The 20842-nt window shown below is 41.0% G+C and overlaps 1 protein-coding gene across 1 annotated transcript in view; it reads left to right on the top strand.

Moving 5' to 3' along the window:
- Positions 1-2550: 2550 nt before the first annotated feature.
- The window catches only part of LOC104521985 (ATP-binding cassette sub-family A member 9-like), a 26868-nt gene continuing 8576 nt past the window's right edge, over positions 2551-20842 (top strand). The window contains 25 exon segments of the mRNA XM_010164140.2: positions 2551-2610; positions 2612-2666; positions 5617-5729; positions 6256-6466; positions 6688-6846; positions 7841-7941; positions 8275-8501; positions 9337-9475; positions 9926-10111; positions 10658-10790; positions 11464-11638; positions 12400-12458; positions 13409-13519; positions 14389-14564; positions 14896-15015; positions 15366-15456; positions 15459-15500; positions 16036-16126; positions 16731-16870; positions 17321-17440; positions 18001-18160; positions 18457-18623; positions 19083-19210; positions 19637-19774; positions 20336-20449. Of these exon segments, the coding sequence (XP_010162442.2) occupies positions 2551-2610; positions 2612-2666; positions 5617-5729; positions 6256-6466; positions 6688-6846; positions 7841-7941; positions 8275-8501; positions 9337-9475; positions 9926-10111; positions 10658-10790; positions 11464-11638; positions 12400-12458; positions 13409-13519; positions 14389-14564; positions 14896-15015; positions 15366-15456; positions 15459-15500; positions 16036-16126; positions 16731-16870; positions 17321-17440; positions 18001-18160; positions 18457-18623; positions 19083-19210; positions 19637-19774; positions 20336-20449 (3216 nt within the window).

Here is a 20842-nt window from a genome sequence, read left to right as displayed (position 1 = left end):
TATGATGAATGAAGTCTGTCATGTAGCAGACACCCAGCAGTCTGGTAGCAGAAACAAAAGGTATCGGGTCTGAAGGTGACACCTTTGTGATGTTCCTCCTGATGTTGCCATCAGGCACTTTGAATCGTTTGCAGTTTATTTTATACACGTGTCTGTCTTTTTGCCACTTTGCTGTATTTGTAAAGTCGAGGGGTTTTTTTTCTTTTCCAGCAGAAAGTACTACCAAAATAAAGATGGATTGGATTGTTAAATGCTTGCGTTGCTATCACACATGAGTTTTGAATGTTTTCAAAAGCCTTTGCCAAAGCTCCCTGGACCACACCAGGGTGTGCAGGTGAGTGGGTTTGGGCAGAGCATGGGGGGCCCTGGCTCTTGGTATGGCTGGGGGTGTCAGAATGCAGGAATTGCCTATTTTTAAATTGAATTCGGGGAATTGCACGATTGCAACACTTGGGATTCAACCACCCACTTGGGGCTCGAAGTGACCCCGCGGCAGCTGTGTGCTCCTGGCACGCCACGTCCTGCATCTGCAGGGATGAATCATGTTCATCCACTCGAAAATTAACCCTACAAAAAAAAATAAATTCATTTATTCATTTTTCTGGTTGGATCCATGCCCAGGACAAACTCACTGGGTGGCTGGATGGGTGCTGGGTGGGTGGATGGGTGCTGGGTGGGTGCTGGGTGGCTGGATGGGTGCTGGGTGGCTGGATGGGTGCTGGCTCCAGCATTGGGGGTTTTGAAATGCTGCAGGTGAGAGATTTGGCTGAAGCTGGAACACAAAACCGTGGTCTACAGGGATGAAGTATGGTGCCTGCTCCTCAGCTGCCCCATGGGACTGCCAGCTCCCAGTATGACCCGCTGCTGAGGAGGAGGAGGAGGAGGAGGAGAAGACCTGCTTCCAGCCCTGCAGGTCAGCTGAGGACTTAGCAAAATGAGAGGGGGTTGTGCCTCAGTCTCCCCAAACCCCTCAGTGGGGGAGGAAAATGACCCCAAAATTTAATCTGAACTTGGAAGTTTCTAGGATTTCATACTAGTTTTTATTTAATGGCAGCATGCCATTTATTTTAAAAAGCTGCAACATGAATCCCTGCCCTTGTAACGCTTCGAGAGATCTTCAGAAAATCCCTAATTCAGCATGCTGAATTTCTCCTTGGTAAGGGTGTCCTGGAGCTTTCACTTCTCCTTCTTTCTGAAACTCATGAGCTTTGAGGATGCTGACTCCATCCTCAGCTCCTCTCCTCTTCCTGGTGGATGTACGGGCTGCTCCCCTTCCTCAGAAATCCTGTGGAGCAACTTCTTGGACATGTAATGAATGATATTTTAAGACACTGTGTGCTCTCTAGCTGCTTTTTGGTGAAGCCCCAACAGCTTGCCTTGGACTGGGCTCCCGCTTCAGCATCAGTGCTGGGAGCAGCACCCAGTACACAGGATGGGAAACTCTGGGGAGTGCTGGGAGCAGGTGTCATTTTTATATTAAAATGCATTTTTTTGGAGCTAACATGCAGTCATGTCAGGGCTCCCTGCTGTGCCAGGCACTGCCAGCACACTGTGGCATGGGGCACGTTTCAGAAATGGCATATTTTTTTAGCAAAGCACACCTCACCTGTGCTTTTTTGCAGTTACGAGTAACTTTCCCCAGTTCTCACTTGTTGCCCAGTGGCAAGTGATGCTGGAAAATGCTCTGCTCCTCTCCTAAATGAGCTCATTCCTTGAAAATAAGTAAATCACCAGCTGCAGAAGGGCTGCAGCTTTTTGTTAAGCAACAACCAGACGGCTTTTGTGGTTTTAGTCAGCTCTGCAAATCAGATACAGAGTCCTCAAGCTGTTGAAGTTCCAGGACAATCAAACTCCTTTAACTACATGAATTATCGTGTGGCTGTTACACTCTTCCAAACTCATTTGGATTTCCTGACTTACCTGATTTCCTCATCTCCCTGTTTTGAATGCAGATCTGTTGGAAACTTATTAAAAAAAAAAAACCAAACCCATGAAACAAAACAAAAAAAATAACTTGACAAACTCCATCCTGATTCCAGCTGTGTGACAGCTGCTGGAAAAACAATTAAAAGGAGTGGAAACTAAAAAAAAAAAAATAAATAAATTATTGAAACTAAATGGAAAAGAGAAATATGAGATAAAAATCCTGTTGGTCCTAGGATGCAGGGCTCGTTTCTGCAGAGGAAGGAGTGCTTGCTGACTCAGGATCTGAGCAAGATGGGGAGAAGGTGGGGAAGTTTTCCCTCCAGAGAAACTCAGGCAGGGATGAAGTTGCTTTGCCACCCATCAGGAGCTCACGTTCTCCCTGTCTTGGGGCATACAGCTCTCCTGCTCTGCCTCTCCCCAGGACTTGTAAGCCTGGTTGAAACATGCATTTATATTGCACACAATGCACGTGTCTCATTAAATACTGCAAAACATAGTGTTAATATCTGCAAGCTCTAGACCAGCTGGTTGTAGGTCTTGCTCCTCAGTTGGGTCGTTGCTCCAGAAGCATTGAGAGCATTTGCAGCCCCAGGACTGGACTCTGACGTCAGGCTGGAGAGGGGCATGGCCATTGGGCTGGGCTGCAGTGTTGAACCCTCTCCAGGGCTACAAAGAGATGAAGAGCCCCAGACATCTCAGAGCTGAAGGAGACACATTTCTCATGGAAAACACATCATCAGGTAAGGAGTTTCATATTTATCTTCTGTTAAGGGAAAAATTACAGCTTGGGCGTTTTCATGCAAGGGTTGTGTTTGGTGATTATTTTTTTCCTTATTATTTTAATCCAGTGTTCTGCTGAATGCTTAAGAGCTGTGCTTTCCAGCTCTGTTCTCTGACAGCCGTAAGCTTTACAGAAAAATGTGTAAGAGGCAAAGGAGCACAAATATTCCACTTTCCTGGGTGTTTGTGGATTTTGATTCACTCCACTCATGTACTTTGGCTCTAGGCGAAGCGACACAGGTTGAGTTCTCGATTAACCATCCCTCCCTTCGCTCCCCCTCCTCCAGCCTTACTGTCACCAAGAACAGGCTGCTAAAAATGTGAACCCCTCAAAGTTCACCTCTGTGTATGAGTTAAAGCATTGAACTTTGTTACAGGGCAGCCTTTGAGCTATTTTTTTCTCAAGTTGAACATAGGGAAACAAAAAAATCTGTTTGAAAAACTGTGCGTTTCAGCGACGTCAGTAGAAATCTGTCTCGTATTTATCAGGAGGTAAAGACAGGGCTGCTTGGGGGCCAAATGCAGATTTTTGTGTTTGCAATAACTGGCAAAGAGGAAATCCCACGTGCAGGGATTAATCACCAGCTCTCAGGAAGCTGGAAGCTCCTCTGGGAAGCACAAGATGCATCACGCATTGATTTCTTCATAGCCAGCATCAACAGGTTCCTGCCAGTACTCCTGAAGAGCAGCTCACTTTTTGGAGTTAATCACGATCTGCTTTGTAAAGTTTTTATTAGAGGGGGAAAAAAAACCCCAAACAACAACAACAACAACAACAAAAAGTCTGAGGAGGTACCAAATAGGAAATCCCTGAGATGGTAAATAAATGAAGTGGTCATACGGGACATCCCTTCCTGGGACAACCTTTGGTAGAGCAGAGCTAGACTCAGGATCTCAGTAAAAGTTCTTGCAAAGCTTGAGGAGCAAGAAGTTCCTGAAGAGCAAGAAGTTTGGGTGCATTTGCTGAGCCCTCAGAAGGGAAATACTTCCAGAGACACCCAGTTTTACAAGTGATGCTCTTACTGGTTTAAAGCTTCTCACACACTGTTGCCTCCAAATACATTTCTGATGTTGGTTTTTGTCTTCTGAATCTCTGTAAGTTTGAATCTCAGGTCTTGTAGCATCTCTCCTGCTTCTATTTTGTGTCTTTTGCTGCCTAATTTAAATTTAAATTCTTCCTGATGAAGTTCATGCAGCATTTGGAGGCAGGATCATTTATTTAACCGTCTGGGTTCATGTTTCAGCTTCCAGGGGTATTTGCTTCTTGCTCCAAAAGCAAAAATAAGATTAAAACTGTCAGAAAATAAGTTGGAATTAAAAAAAAAAAAAAAAAGATTTTCTCCATCTCTTTTTTTTTTTTTTAAATGAAGTGTTTGTTATGTCTGTAGAGATTCAGTGCTATTTTTACAAGACCATCATGTTTTCCATGTTATCCAAGTACTCCAGCATGAACCTTTGTTTACTGCCCCAACATCCTAAGCTGGGCTGCTGCTTTCACTTCACAATGACTAAAATTCAGACCTGGGCAAAAAAAAAAAGTAGCACTTCCTAGAAATCCCTTCCTAATTGCCTTTAACCTTCATTGTAGGCTGCGATGGGAGAAAGCTCCAGGCAGGGAAAGCAAGAGCACTGAGAAGATAAAGCCTTGTGCTAACAGTCAGAGGGTAAACAGGGATTCTGGATCCATCGCCCCTGGAGTACGCAAATATTTAATTCTTCCAAAAACAAACAACGAAGGGAACAGAGTAGTAGAACCGTTTATTAACTCCAGCTGCCCAATCCGCGAAATCAGGAAATGATGTCCAAGGGGAAAAGAGCACAATGCGTTTGAGGTTGCTTTGATTTATTTTTTTTTATTATTTATTTCAGCCATTTTAAGGGATTAAAATACAAAAAAAACCATGTTATGAGGTTCCCTCCCCTGCTTTCCTTCTGGGAAGGTCACGAAACCAGTCGCTCTGAAATGATTGTTGTTCTTGCACAGGGTATTCGCTGCTTGGCCACGCCATCAAAGGTGGAGCTGAAATAAATATTAATAAATATTCCTGAAAAAAATTTTGCCCAATAAATAGTCCCTGCTCAGTATTTAGGAGGATATAAAGAAACACTTTGGTGTTTTCATGCTGCCCTGCTCTAGCTGTACTAGAGTTATAATTCATTCCTTTAGTATTTGGGTGAAAACATGACAAATTGGTCTCTCACCAGCCTGCTTAAGGGAGACAGGGGCAATGTCTATTCTAGGCTACTTCTAGCATCTAACCACCTCCTGGGTGGCAGCTGCCTTCCTCCTGTAAATACATGAGGAGAAAACATGTATGTAATGGGGATGTTTTAGGGTCTAGTTACAATATGTATAGCAGATGAGGACTGGTTTGCCAACAAACCACATGTCTAAGGCGAGACATAAATTCACCGTGAGAAATGCAGGATCCAGGGCTCAGCTCAGATGTGCAACGTAAACCAGAGCTGCTGCACTCAGGAGCTGGACCTGACACCACAGCTGCACATCATGTATGTTCTAAGTATTTTGAATAACTGCATAAAAAAAGAATATTAATTTTTATGCCTTCTTCTGTATGCCATTCAGTCCTCTCACATTTTTAGTACAGGTTAATTTTATGTAGATGAAGAATCAAACTATAGCCAGTTTCTACAAAGCCTCTTTGGGGTGAAGAAGGATGAATCTGTGCACGTGGAAGAGGCAGCTGAGTCCAACCCAACTCTCTGTTCCCTTGTGTGGTCCTGAATTATTTCCTGCAATCTTTTGCTTGGTTGTCCAAATTGTGAACTGGAGAAAAGCTCTTAACATTCATCCTTGGCTTCCTCTGAAGTGACGTTTACCCAAGTAAATATATTAACTTCCAGTGATCTGTTTTACTCTAAATTATATTCTTCTCTTTCTCATCCTAGCAGGGAAAATGCAGGGAATATTCAAGAGAGCCTCAAAAATATTTCAACAAACCTGTGCTCTCCTATGGAAAAATGTTCTTCTGGTGTGGAGGATGAAGACAGAAAGTTTTCAGGCAAGTATCTCTTCTTCCAAAGGGAAGTTAGGATTTCCACTGCGAAGGATTTTTACATGTCATTGTTTTTGTGGTAGGTGACATACGAGAAGCCTCAGCTGGTAATGTGGTTCTCTGGAAAATGTCAGCAGTTACATTTCTTCCTGTGACACTATAATATCACAGCATAATAAGGGCTTGTTACAAAGCTGGCTTGTTGCTTTTGGTTGTTGATCCCATTTCTGTACTGCCCAGAAGAACACAATGTCCAATTCATGGTTACTGGTGTAAAATTATCAGCAGACCTCGTTGGCTCTGGTACTAAGAAAACATGTTTTTCACTTGGAACATTCCCCATATTTTAAAATTATTACACCTGCAAAATAGCTCTTCCTCATTTAGAGAAAGAAGGCATTCATGGCTGAAGGAGCTGGACCATACAACCAGATCAGTGCTGGATGAGAAGAGTCCTTGAAGACACTTTCCATACCACCCAACCAAGTAGCTGTGCTGCCACTCACCTTTGCATTTCCTTCCTTTCATGTAGGAATGGATTACATCGGTGTTTTTTCTCTTAATTATACAAATATCAGCAAGTATGATATTCCACTACCCACGGCAAGAAATCCCTTACAGCTTCCTGGGACGACTAGATGATCCTGCCTTTAACGCTACGGGAGTTACACTCGCGTACACACCTGGAACAAACACCACCAGGCGAATAATGAGCAAAGTGGCTTCAGATTCTGCAATGAGGGGTAACTCTGCTCTTAAATCCTTGTAGTTGCAGTGCCTGAACCCACCCCGGCACTGTGGGCACCTTGGTCTTCATTGTGGTGGGAGGAGAAAAGGATTTGGAGAATAATTTTTGAGGGTACAGGTTGTGACTGGTGCACGTTTCCCTGTTGTTGCATCACTAATCAGATTTTCAGCTGTTGTGGTTTTAGTATTTTATTTTTTATCTTTTTCTTAATGACAGGTGTAATAATAGAAGAGGTAGAAAATGAGAATAAACTGGAAAAAAGAGGAATTCTGGAGGATGACGTGATTGGTGTTGTTTTTAAGGATGACTTCTCCTACCATCTCAGATTTCAAAGCTACAGTGTGGTTTCTCCAAATGATGACTTTGAACACATCGGTAAGAAAATAAATCAAACTAGAGAACATAATTTTACCTTAAAAAAAGTGCTTAGGTGGATCTCTGTGCTGTCATGCCACTAAGAACACATCAAGGCTGTATGTGACAAATACTTCAAGACAGGTATTCATTAGAATTGGAGGTTTTGTTAGCTTAAAAGGAAACAAATGTCAAGGAAAAATTTTTAAGAACACATACACATTATCCAAGACTTCTGTGTCTTAGTATGTCAAATCATGCCCTGAAAATGAGCATCGTGTGTGCACTAAGGTACTTCTAAAATATAGTATGTGGATGTATATTTAATACATTAAAATGCAAACATTTGTCCACTTTACTACTTCTTTGACCAAATGCACCTCTACTTACTGACTAAAAGCAGTAAACTCTCTAAAACAAAAAGTAAGTTTTTTATCAGATAAAAATCAAGTTAGTTCATGAGTTGATGGGCAAAAAAAAAAAAGTATTTTGCTAAGAACTGGTCTTGGAAAATGGGAATGGTGGAGAGGCCACTTATTCTGTCTGCACAAGTCAGTAGCTCTTGGCAGATGTGACCTCAGATCCAGCACCTCTGGATTTCCTGGAGGTGCTCCTCTCCTGCCCTCAGCATTGGGCACATTTATGGTTGCTGCACTTTGAACTCAGGCTCCTGTCAAAATAGGAGAGCTGAGCATGGCCAGCTCTCCTGCACTGTGACAACAGGGTTGATGCCACATCAGGTGACCCATGGAGCCAAAACCACCAACTCCCAGTACCATGTTATCCCTGGAGAAAAATCACTGCTCCAGGAAAAAGGTTGAGTAAAACTAGATCTTGATTTCCTGACTCTTAGGTCAAATACATTTTCAACCCCTCACACATATATATATATATATACACATACACACACACACACACACACACACACACATATATATGGAATTATATAGACCAATTTTTTCTTCTTTTTTTTAAAATTATCATTTTTTTAAATATTTTTTTTTATTTCCTACAGATACCTGCTACAATTTTTCATCGAGCCACTGCAAAGTTCCCATGTACTGGTACTCAGGTTTCCTGTCACTGCAGTCCAGCATTGATGCAGCAATCATAGAAGTAAATATGCAAATATGTTTCCTGTTCTTTCCAGAGAAATTAATTTTCTGTGATCATTAACTTTTAAAATATGTAGAAAAAAAAAAAAGGGTTTTTTGTTTGTTTGTTTTTTACTTTAAAAAGTTAAAAGAATGATAGACCATTCTCATGGCTCAAGGTGTAGCATTAGTACAAACTAATACAAAAAAGATATTAAATATTGAGGTTATTTGCCACTTATCAGCGTAACATTGTTATTGCCAAACTAATAATTTTAGTGCTTATGAAAGCCTGTTCTGATCTTGGCTGTTTCATTACAGAAAATCAAATTAATGTCTGCTTTCTTTTCTTCAGATGAAAACAAACCATTCTGTCTGGGAAGAGATGAAGTCAATTAGCGGCGTTCGTCTGAAATCGCCCTTGATCAAGCCTCTGTATAAACTGGATTATATTTGGTTCATTACTTACATTATATTGTGTTTCTCCCCGTATATGTACTTTTTATCAGTGAAAGTTATAAGAGAGAAAAAGAAGCTCAAGGTGTTAATGAGAGCAATGGGTTTGCAAGATATCGCGTTCTGGTAAGTCTCATAGAAATAAATGGGAATTATAGGAATTATATAATTATATGTATATAGGATGTATACTAACTTGCAGTGTGGATGTGGGTCTGGTACCACCAACCAGTAGCAATTCTCCAGACCTTGGCAGCAGGCATTTGCCATCATCTAACCACACACCTGGGCTCTCTGAAGCCAAGTTTTGTGTGGTTCACAACAGCCAAGTTGTGAAGTTCAACAACTTCAAGGTGTTGAAGCAAAACCTTTGCTGCTTTCATCTGTAACGTACTGTTTGCTGGAGGACCTCAGTTTCCAAGCACATTGCTCTGATACAGGATTTTTTGGTGGTTGGTTGTTCTATTTAGCTCTACTTACTCTAAAAAACCTGAGAAAGGACATTCTTCATGTAGCAGAAGTTCTCGGTGTTGAGGTGTTGCTTGCCTCCAGGAAACACGTGGATACACACAGAGAACACAGAAGGGGAAGAAATGACAAATTTTGGAAAAAACTGCAAATGATATCGCACAGGGGGACACAGGGTCTATCAAAACAGGCTTCCAGAGCCTTCTGAGCAAGAGTATTTCACAACATCAGGAAAAGCATAAGAATAAGTGTTCCTAGCTGCAGGGTCTGTGCTTAGATGCCCTGTGGCTCTTTGCTGGCATTGTTGCATCTGCAGAGCTTTGGGTAGATGCAAGACATGGCTATTTGCACCTTTCCAGCCTGGAAACTGTAAATGGAAATGTATTTGGGAATGACAAAGTATTTGAATTAAAAAGAGTTTGTCTTGTACTGGCCATGTCATGGCAGGTGCTGTCATGTACAGAGGAAAATACACCTGTGCCTTCATTTCTAGGTTATCCTGGAGTTTGCTGTACACCGTTTACATTTCAATAACAGCAAGTCTGCTGACACTGATCACGACGAGAGGAGTCATCCACGATCACAGCTTTTTGGAAATATTCTTTATTTATTTCTTTTATGGCATAGCATCTGTAAGTCTGCTTTTGTGTTCTTAAACAGTGTGTGGGTTTTGTTGGGGATTTTTTTTTCCCATTTCCTAATCAAAACATCTAAAACTCAAAGACTACAGAGTACTCTAGGGCTGGGCATTATATGGGAAAGTAACAAAACTTTCTGCACTACTGGGATTTATTGTATAGTTTGGAGGTTAGTATATCACTCCTATTATATTTTGGGAGATTTTGACTTGAAATTAGAGTAGAAGGAAGTGTTAATACCAGCATTGCTGGGATGTGTGTGCTGTCTGCCCCTATAGACCTGCCCTAAATATCAGAGCTGTCTGCTAAATGATGCAACCCTTGTGATGTGCCATGTGCATCTGCAGGGGACAACTGCAACTCAACTGGGTCTCTGATTTTGCTCTTTGGATTTTCATGTTGGTTTTTTTGCATCCTGCTCACTATTGTTTTTCTCCACTGTAGATTCACTTCTGTTTCATGCTCAGCTCGTTGTTAAAGCAGCCAAATATTGCCAGTTTGACAGGATTTGTTCTTCACATCATCTTTGGATTGCTGGGCTTTTTGACATTCTTCGAAAAACTACCATCGTCTTTGGAATGGATATTTAATCTCTTCAGTCCTTTTGCCTTTATAGCTGGCATCTCAAAGGTATGTTCAAAATAAAAGCAGCACATCATAAAAGTTCAGCTCACAGCAGACTTCTGCCAGGTGACAGTAGCTGCCATACATAATTTGCATTTCTTTGTAAAAAGAAAACTCAACTCCAAAAAAGTACGTGCTAATTCATAACAAATACAGTTAGACTCTCAACTGCATCATGAATTTTACCACCTCTGTATCTGCAATAAATTTAGATCTCTAGAAAATTATTGCAGCAATGGGATGTGCGTGGTGGGTACCAAGACTTGCAAGAAACATGAGGTTTTAAGTGCTGCTCCAGTAAATAGTGTGTGCATCACTCTTCTGGTGTAGTAAATTCTTCTGCTCAATTTTGAATCCAGCTTACTGAAGCACTTCTGATACTTGTGGTCATACTAAAGTGTTGCTCTGCTTGGAAACAGTGTCATGATCACGAGAGGGCATGGATTTGTGGTGAAAACGGTCCTGATGACACAGCAGTGGTTTGCACATAATATTTCTGGTTAAAGGAAGTGCTGCATCTGATTTGTGATTTTTTTTTTCTTTCCCTCCTAGATCATAAAATTGGAAAAGTATGAACCAGGCTTTACACCAGAATTGTACCCTTTCTTTAATATATACATCGTACTGACCCTTGACAGTGTCTTTTATTTATTGTTGGCCATCTACTTTGATAAGGTTTTGCCTGGTAAGTGGAAATGTGAGGGAAAGAATACAAATTTCCTTGCATTTTTATTTATATTATTTAAAATCCTCTCCCTTCATGTGGGGAAAGATGCCAAAGAAGAGATGGGATAGAGCTGAGAAAGCTGTAATCTATGTGGAGGAACAACAAAAGTGTTGTGGTAGTGAGCTGGTAGGTTGTGGAATAACATCTGAGCAGCAATGAGCTGTGCCACATTACGTGAGGGGCTGAAAAGCACATTTTCTGTATTGCTTGGGGGGGAAAATGGGTGGCAAGAATCTTGTTTTCCCAGAAGCTGGGTGCATGTAGGTACCTCATTTGACCTTGCCTCAAAAACAGACTCCAAAAGGAAAATTAAATCTTGCAGCGGGGCACTGAGATCCTTTACCTCTACTCCAGCACCACTAACCACTGTGTTTAAAAGGATGCTGTAGGACCTGACCTGATTTTCCTATAACTTCTGGCCCAAAGAGGTGGTCAACGAGGTCTTTGCTGTGATTGTTCCCCACCTGCATTTACAGATACAGACGAGTGGATGGCTTTACAGAACTTACCCATCCTTTTATGCTGCTGCAAGGCTGTAGAGGAAGAGATGGCTGGACATAGCATTTGTCAAAGTTGAGTTGACACGTAGCGGTTTTTGGTTGATATTTCACCTTGTTTGCTTCTGATTTAGGCAAGTATGGAGTACCATACCCACCTACCTTCTTCCTGAGACCCTCATACTGGTTCAAGCCCAGGAGTAGTGGGTACATGGGGGTGCAAGCTGGTGGGGAGAGCAACCATGATCCTGTCCTCAGCAATAACACTGAGCCCATGCCTCCAGGCTTTGATGGGAAGGAAGCAATCAGGTAAAGACTGTTGTAGGCATGAAAAATACAACACTACATGTTATATTTGATTCTAGACAGCATGGTTGTATCGCACTGGTGAATATTAGACTGAGTCATCTAACATATACAGATAAGTTAATGGAAAATACATGAAAGGGAAGGTTTGTTCAGTGTTTCATTCTGCTCCAGGGCTGGATTTGAACATTTATTGGACCTGGTGCATCTTCTATGCCAGGGATTGACTTGCTCCCCAGTAATTTCCTCTGCAGAGCAGCAGCAGGGAGTCTGTTCCCCTTCACCATCATCTTTAAGAACATTGCTGCTGGCGTGGGCTGCATAAGATACTGATATTTACATCCTCATGGGGCTAGTTTGGCCCGTTGCTGATGCTGTCTATTGCTTATTACTAGAAAGCAAATATAAATCTGTGAAAATAATAACTAGGTCGTTGCTTTTAATTATATAACCACGTGTTTTCCCAATTCTCTAGGGCCTCCCGCTTCATTCACTAAGTGTTAATTGAGTTTGACTTTGAAACCTTTTAAACATCTCTTAGAAAAGTATATTAGTTAATTCTGCTTTTAAGTGTACAAGAAATGAATTGCATAAAGCAATTCCTTCAGATGGAATTACGCTAACTCCTGGTGGGAATGAGCAGGACTAGTTTGAGGAGGAGGTTGAGAAATATTTTTCCAATAGTTTCCAAAAGTTACTTTGAGGCAGAGGAAACACGCCAAAATTTTGATTCAATAGTAATGACTTGCTTACCTTTCTTTTAGACTAAACAATATTAAAAAAATATACAAGAAGAAGGACAAGAGAACTGAAGCTTTAAGGGGTAAGAGAGGTTTTTGGAATTATTTTAATTTCATTTTTTCCCTAGATATGATCCCAAACTGTTTTGAAATGTACTGGATGTACTAAATTCTGCCTCCGGCACTGTTAAAATGAATTATGCAATGATTATTTCTGCTGGGGTAAATTACTGGCAAATTTCTACCAGTTGTTATCTTCCTGTTCATTCCAGGAAAATTACTATTCATTATTTTTTTGCAACAGCAGAAGAAGTCTCTTTAAAAACTGTGAGGTTTTCAACCATGAGCCTTCCTCTAAAAATGTAAACTCTTCTGGGCAAACAAAATTCATTGTTTTGGTCGTTGGCTAGAGCTGTGTCTACTGTCACTGGCTGATCAGTGTTCTCCAAGCACTTGCACATCTGCCAACCCCAGGTTGGCACAGTCATGGGGTATTTGTTAATGCTTTTGTTTAACAAGAACTCCAAGTGACAGTGAAAACATCAATATGGTCTCAAAGGTTTATATTGAGTAAAAAAAAAAAACCCCAAACAATCCAGACAACCCACAAAAATAACAAATAAATCTTTTTTTTTTTTTTTTTGAAGGAAATGAGGTAGCAAAATCTGGCTGCTTTGAAATAACTCTTGCAATCTCATGTGTTGGAAAGGAGACGGGCTCTTCTCTTTCTGGGGACTCTCTCTTGAGTCACCCTAAAATAAGAAGCTATGAACCTCGTAGAAAACAGAAGTCAAAATTCTTTAAATATTGATGTTAATGCACTTGCTCCCTCAGTTCTATCAAGACATGACTGCAAGTTTCTTACCAAGTTTTGTTCTAAGCTCTGAAGATGAAACCCATGGTTTTGGATATGCATCTTTGCATCTCAGCTTCATGAGCAATGTCACTCCTCTGCCATACTTGGCAGCAAGCTACAGCTACAAGTTTATTTTTCACAAACTTCCATCCTAATTTTGTCCCATTTCTGTTCTAGGTTTGTCCTTAAATATATATGAAGGCCAGATCACTGCATTACTTGGTCACAGTGGATGTGGAAAAACTGCTCTGTTAAATGTACTCGGTGGATTTTCCAAGCCTACAGCAGGTGAGGTGATGGACCTGAATGCTGAAGTGGAGAAGGTGCTTGTTTTTTTCCAGTGTAATGGGGTAAAGATGCAAACAAACAAGTTTTCCCTCAGTTATTCAGGTCTGGCTCGTTGTCAGTGCAGATTGCTCCTTCAACATGAGCTTCAGGGCTAGTGCATCCCCTGCGGATACGCTCACGTGTGCAAACATACACAGATGGTTATTTCTCCATCTGGATGGCCTAATGTTTTCCATGAGCTGCATACCTGTGGGAAATATGTTTTAGTTCTTAAAGGAGAGATTTGGTGCTCTGAAATTTGGTGCTCTGGAGAAGCAAAGGCTCTGGGGAGACCTTATTGTGGCCTTTCAACACTTGAAGGGAGCCTATAAGAAAGATGGGGACAGACTTTTTAGCAGGACCTTTAGCGATAGGACAAGGGGAAATGGCTTTAAACTAAAAGAGGGAAGATTTAGACTCTAGATATAAGGAAGAAATTTTTTATGATGAGGGTGGTGGAACACTGGCACAGGATGCCCAGAGCGGTGGTAGGAGTCCTGTCCCTGGAAACATTCAAGGTCAGGTTGGACGGGGCTCTGAGCAACCTGTTCTGGTTGAAGATGTCCCTGCTCACTGCAGGGGGGTTGGACTAGATGACCTTGAAAGGTCCCTTCCAACTCAAACCAGTCTATGATTCTATGAATTATTTTTGAATGGTATTGAAGGTTTGGACAACACAAAGTTATTTTGCTGCTTTTTTAAAACACTTGAGAAACACCCACCATGCTGGAATTGACATCAAAGGGATGGACACCCAGCAGGCTGCTTTCCCCTTAGAACTGGGAAATGCTGTACCGTGTGAGATTTGTTCCATTCATTCCCACGTGCAGGTTCTGCAACGATGTACAACTACAGAGTGTCTGAAGTACAGGACATGGAAGGAATTCAGGCAATGGTTGGGATTTGCCCCCAGTTTAATTTGCATTTTGAAGCCTTAACGGTGAAGGAAAACCTGAGAATTTTTGCTCATGTCAAGGGGATTCAGCGGAAGGAAGTAGAGCAAGAGGTTGGTATGTGCTTATCAGTCACTGTCCTCTGTTTTACAGTATCTTGGACACTTTGAACTTTCTTTGTGAGGCATTAGCACCGGCATCTTGTTCTGTGGAATTGAGAACACCCCTTATTTAGAGGAGAAAAGTTTTTTTCAGTTCTTTCTTGTCTTCATATCGTAAGAGTTCTAGTTCAGATTTGCAGTACTTCTCTCTAAAGAAAGCCATTTAAACCTGATAATTTTAAAATCTTGAAGTTACACTCTCCTGCACTGTGTGTAGCCATGTTTGAATTAAAATGAGACCAGTGCTTTGGAAATCTGGCTTTTGTCTTTGTGTATTGCCAAGGTGCAGAAAGTTCTTGTGATGTTGGACCTCAATGACCTTCAGGACATCCGCGCTGATACTCTGAGTGGGGGACAAAAAAGAAAATTGTCTCTTGGAATTGCAATTTTGGGGAATCCCCAGGTAAGCACCAGAGATATTTACACACAAACAATGTGCACCGCTTTAGCAAACAGTTTTGCATGTTGATCTGGCACACAGACTTTTGTACTTTTCCCCCCTCATTCCAAGTCTACTGACCTACTAATTCATTTGGCAGCTGGAAGGGTTGAGGAATCCAGGTCAATGAGAAAATTATTTTCAATTAAAAGGGTAATAGTATTGTAACAGGAAAAAGAGCAAGAAAAATGGCTGAAGTTTGAAGATGCATTTTATTCTTAAGAGTGAGATCATCAAAAGCATGAAATGAAATGATGTAAATACGGAAATGCCGGCTTGGACACATGGAGATCTGATCTCATTCGCTTTTGCAGGTGTTGCTTTTAGATGAGCCAACAGCTGGGTTGGATCCCTGCTCCAGGCACCACGTGTGGAACCTTTTGAAGGAACACCAGGCTGGACGCGTTTTTTCACAACCCAGTCCATGGAGGAGGCTGATGCTCATGCTGGTGAGCCCAGATTTTCATGCTGTGGTTGACCATGGTTTGAAAACAAGAGTTTCCTGTTGCAGAGTCCACGTATGGGTCCTACCACGATGCAGTCTGTGCTCACTGGACACGTTTGGTCTGATAGTGACCACTCCACCTCGTCTGAGCAAAGGCTGGACTGACATATCCTTCCAAGACCTTGCTTGTGCTCTGCTCCAGGATGATGTAATTGCATATTATCTGCATGTATCTCTAGCAGCCCCAACACAAATTAGTGATATTGCTTGAATTAGTATCTTTATTATTTCCTTATTGCTCCCGGGCTGCATAGGAAACTTTCCACAAGCCTCTAGGAATACATAATTAAAAGATTAACCTTGGTGCTTAGGAGAAAAGCAGCAGTCCAAAAAGAGAAAAACCTTCAGCACTGACCTGGTTTTTACTCCTCTCAACTTCATTATAAAAACGTCTGCTGAGTTCAGAAGGAGCAGAGTGAGGTCAGGCTACTGCACTGCTGTAAATCCCCCTTAAATCCTCTGTGTTCCTACCTCCTTAGATCGGAAAGCTTTTCTCTCAAATGGGAGATTACAGTGTGTTGGCTCATCTCTGTACTTGAAGAGAAAATTTGGAACTGGCTATCACTTAAGGTAAATCCTTTTCTTTTTGGTCATCGCTCTTTGGATGAAAAGCTTCTAGTTGATGTATTTTCTTGTAGAGTCTGTGTCGCTATAGAGTTTCTTCTATATAGAGTAATAGAAATCTTGACAATTCATTTTAGAAAACTTTTGAAGCTGCCAAAAAATATCTTGCTTTGGATAGCAAGCTGCTTTTCTTTGGATCCCAATCCTGAAAGCTCTGAGCATGTAGCTAACATGACTTCGCAACCTCCTTCACAGCCAAAAGGGGACCAGAGTAAGATGAATTGCAATTTCCACACTCTGTGGTGCCAGGGTGACACACAACGGCTTTAATGTAAAGTTGTTTTTCTTTAGATTTTAATTTCTATGTTCTTGGTTTAGCAGAATTGGCCAAGATCAATATTCTTAACCTCAACTATTTCTCGTGTGCCTGGCAAAACCAGGGGCACTGCAGATGTCTATAAAAATTCCCACTGAAATGCTGCCCAGTTTTGGAGGTTTTACCTATGGCCTGAAGAACGATCACTGGCTTTGTGTTTTAAATGGATGATACATGCATTATTTATTTTTTTCTAATTTAATATTATAGCAATTGCTTTTTTAATACAAACAGGATGCGTATAACTGACCTGTGTGACCCTGAGCTTACATCATCCCTGGTCAGACAGTACGTGCCCAATGCTGTGCTCAAAGGGCAGAAGGAGGGCGAGCTGTGCTACATGCTACCTCTGGAAAACACAGACAGCTTCCCAGGTGAGAAAAGCCTGTTGTTGTATCAGGGTTCTCCAGGGAAAATAAGCGGTGGGAAAAGCAGAAAGCAAAGTTACTGTGAAGGGAATATTCCCTTGTCCATACTGCATGGGATGAGGAAGCCCAAAGCTGCATAAATATCAGCCCCCAAAAAAGCTTCTAATGGACATGGTAATATCAATACTGCAGATGAACAACAGAAAATCCACCAACTAATCTACTAACTAAAATCCACTGAGTCTCCTCTGCTTTCAGGATGAGATTTCTCCCACCAGGAAGGCCCATGGTAATAAAGAAATCTTAATTTTCTACTTAAAGTGCACAATAATTTTGGTGGGACTTTTAAGTTATGGAAATTAATGATGTGAATGCAATATTAATCACCCCAGCCTGAGTTCCTACTCAACACTAGCCTTGGTCGCTGGGCTGAGTCTGGTTGTTTCTATCATGCAGACCTGTTCAGCCACCTCGAGAGCAGTTTCTTGCAAGGGGTTGTTAATTATGAGGTTAGCAGGACAACGCTGGAAGATGTTTTCCTGAAGTTGGAGGGTGAGGAAGCCATCGGTCAAGAAGGTAAAACTTGACTCCCTTTGCAAATGTGGCACAATTAAGTTTCCATATATATATATATATATATATATATATATGTTTTAATTGAATATCTAATAAGTTTCTTTTAAATGTGAATTTTGACAGATTTTGGTAGGTCAAGAGTTGCAGTTGTATTCAGTTTTCCTTTAGTGAAGGATATCTTCTTGAAGAAGTCTCAATGTTTCAGTCTTGACTTCCCTGAGGCTTGTAAGCACATAAATTAAGAATTATGTTGGAAAGGTATTTGATTTTGAAGGATATACTGCCCAGACTGGGAGGTGGGAAGAGGTAGACTAGCCAGATGGCATTTCACAAGGCCATGGAAGATTTTGGATGTGTTGCTATATCAGTCCAGCTTCAGCCTGTCTGAATTCACCCATGTAAATGATGTTCTGAGTAAATTACTGCCCTTTTTTCTTTGTTTCTGGCTAAAAGTGAAAGTGTTCCTCTATTCAGAATAGAAAATCATTGTTGATTGTGATTAAAATATGTCCTTGGAATGCAATTTGTGGATAATGGTATTTCTTGTGGTGAACATGCAGAAGATGGAGACCTCGAGGAGAAGGACCAAAGCCTCCCGGTGTTTTCCGAGCAGGGGAGCGCAGCAGTGAGTGGGATGATGCTCTGGAGGCAGCAAGTGTGTGCTGTGATGAGAATTCACTTCTTAAAACTGAAGCATGAAGGAAAGTTTCTCAGGTCCATGTGAGTACAGGAGCTCTCGCCTACTCTGCAGCCCTCATGCTGGTTTGGTGCTTTCCAAAGGATTTGATAGTTCCCTTGGGTGACTAAGGGAATGCTTAAATACTGGTGGAGACGTCTGGAAGCTAATTGGGTGGGAAATGTTTAAAAGCTGCACTAATGAGGACAGTTAGAATTTACTGGTAGATCTCTGAATTGCTTAAGTTTTAAATTTCCCCATGTCTTTCTCAACATAAATCACACAATTAGTTGAAAGTGGAGTTCCCCTTGACCCACTTATGGTCTGTTTTTCCATCCAGATTGCTCTTCTTTGGAATATTTATCCTTCCAATGCTTATGATTTTCATTGGATTTCAATTGTGGGACAGCACCAGCATCTGGGAAATAACAGCTGACTCATATTTTCTTCCTACTGCAGAGAAAATTCAAAATAAATCAACAAATCTTCTCCTCTTCAATGATACAGGTGAAGAACATGTGATGTTGATTCACTATCTGCTTTACTCTGAGTCCTCTTAGAGTTGACAGTCCAACCCTTAGAGTTGACAGTCCAACCCTTAGAGTTGACAGTCCAACCTTGCCTTACTCTTTCTGTATGTTCCTTTATATATATTAGTGGCTTTGGGAAGTGTTTTATTTTGAGCAAAAGCAAATCCAATTTTAATGGTGATAACAGAGTAACTTGTATTTAAAAGAGTAATGAACCAGTAAAGTTTTAAAGGGAAAAAAAAAAAAAAAAAGCCATAAACTAACTGTGGAAACATTATTTTTAATTAAAATAGAAAAAAATAGAGACGATATCAGTTTGTTTATATTCCGAATGATGTTTTTTTAACCTACCTCTGCTTTGCAAATAGGAACTTGTTTATAAGAATCTATTTAAAGAAAAAAAAAAATCTAATTTCCATTCTTGACTTGATTTCAGGATCAGAAATCGAAGATTTCATTTCTGCTTTGAAGACTCAAAATATAATCCCAGAAATAAGTCATGAGAAAAACATCACAAACATTCCACTACATAACGGAGCTATAAAAATATCCCTGGAAGGCAAGGTGAGTGATTTTATTTTTCCTTCTTACATCCTGTATGTCAACAGGATTTTCTGAAATGTATTTAAATGAGACACAATGAAATACACAGACCAGCAAAAAGGAGAATATTTGTTTGATATATTAAGTGATATCAGTAGTCCTGTTATTGGGAAACCAGGATTATATTTGGTTCTTTCCACTGTATCCTTCTTTACAATGATCTTTAGAGAAATCCTTAATGCAAGTCTTTTGTGCTTTTCTCCAGAAATTGTTGTCTTTATTGACCACTTTGTTCGTGGTACCTGTTAACACACTCCTAGGTCTCCATGGTCCCACCAATAAAACTGTCTGATTGCCTTTGTCATTGCTGTTCTCTAAACCCCTCATTGCAGCCAGCTCTTCCTCTCAGGGGTGTGAAGATGACATCTTTTGCTCTTTTTTCTTCAGAGCTACCGATTCACCATCATGTGCAGTGCAGAACCCATCAACTGTTTCCCCATGCTTATGAATGTCCTCAGCAACACCTTCCTAAGGCTCTTCAATTCCACTGCCCGCATCCGCATCTGGAGTGAGCCCTTTCCCAGTGTGAGTGTCCTGCCTTTCTTGGGGAAAATTAATTGCAAATAACCATGCTGAAGTCATAAATATTGGATGGATAGGGAAACCTGGTTGAATGAGCAACCTCTAATGGTTGAGGTCAGTGGTCTAGTTGCTGTCCAGCTCCTGGAGGGCATTGCTCAGCAGTCAGTACTGGGACCATTTAATGAGAATTTCTTCTGTGGTGTCTAAGGTTCTGTAGGGTTTCAATGCTGTAAGATGTTTAAGCTTGTGCTATGTGGCAATATGGTAGGACTCCAGAGGTAATTCTTGCCAATGCCACCTTTCTTCAGCATCCATTTGGCAAGAATCAGCATCAAAATGTTGATCTCTGTCCTCAACAATTTCTAGAAATTTCTTTTTTTTTTTTTTTTGCAAATGTTAAGATTTTTTTTTTTAATTGCCTTGTTTTGTGTTGTTAAACACAAATGACTGACCATTGGTGTTATTGCTCACCTGTGTGTTCAACCACCCTATGAGCATCGAGCTAGCCAGATTTTCCCTGAGAAGCTGTTGATTATTGATGATTTCTGAATTTCTCTTCCACAGATTCCAAGCCCTGAACTGAAGAGTGAAATTTTTTTCATCTCTCTCACTTACATGCTGATGTTGGCTGCTGGTTTGCCACCTCACTTTGCAGTGAGCAGCATGGAGGATTACAAGGTAAAAACCATGTGCTGAAAGCAGTCTTACACAAGAAGTGAATCCAAATGTGATGTCTCTGGAGCAGTTCATGTGACAGTGGGCTGGCCAGAGTTTTTTGGAAGGATGCTAGAAAAATACAATTACATGAGTACAACATTGTACCAAAACATATCACCCTGTATCTCAGGGAATCAGCTTGGGCTCAGAACAATTTGGGTGTTAATAAAGATTTTAGGGTCAGGGGGAGTTTGGGTTTTTTGTTGTTGGTTTTTTGAGGGTTTTTTTTTAAGAATGATGTGGTTTTAAACAACAGTAAAACTAAGAAAGAATTGAAAGTGCTTGGAAAGGAGATGAAGGCTCAGCCAGGGAAGGGAGGAGAAAGGGTAATAGAGAAGAAGGAGGAGGAGCAGG

This window comes from Antrostomus carolinensis, unplaced genomic scaffold, assembly GCF_000700745.2.
Source record: "Antrostomus carolinensis isolate BGI_N321 unplaced genomic scaffold, ASM70074v2 scaffold24903, whole genome shotgun sequence".
In the NCBI taxonomy this organism is placed as follows: Eukaryota; Metazoa; Chordata; class Aves; order Caprimulgiformes; family Caprimulgidae; genus Antrostomus; species Antrostomus carolinensis.
Note: the sequence above shows the minus strand (reverse complement) of the source record. Positions and strands in the feature narration are given on the sequence as shown.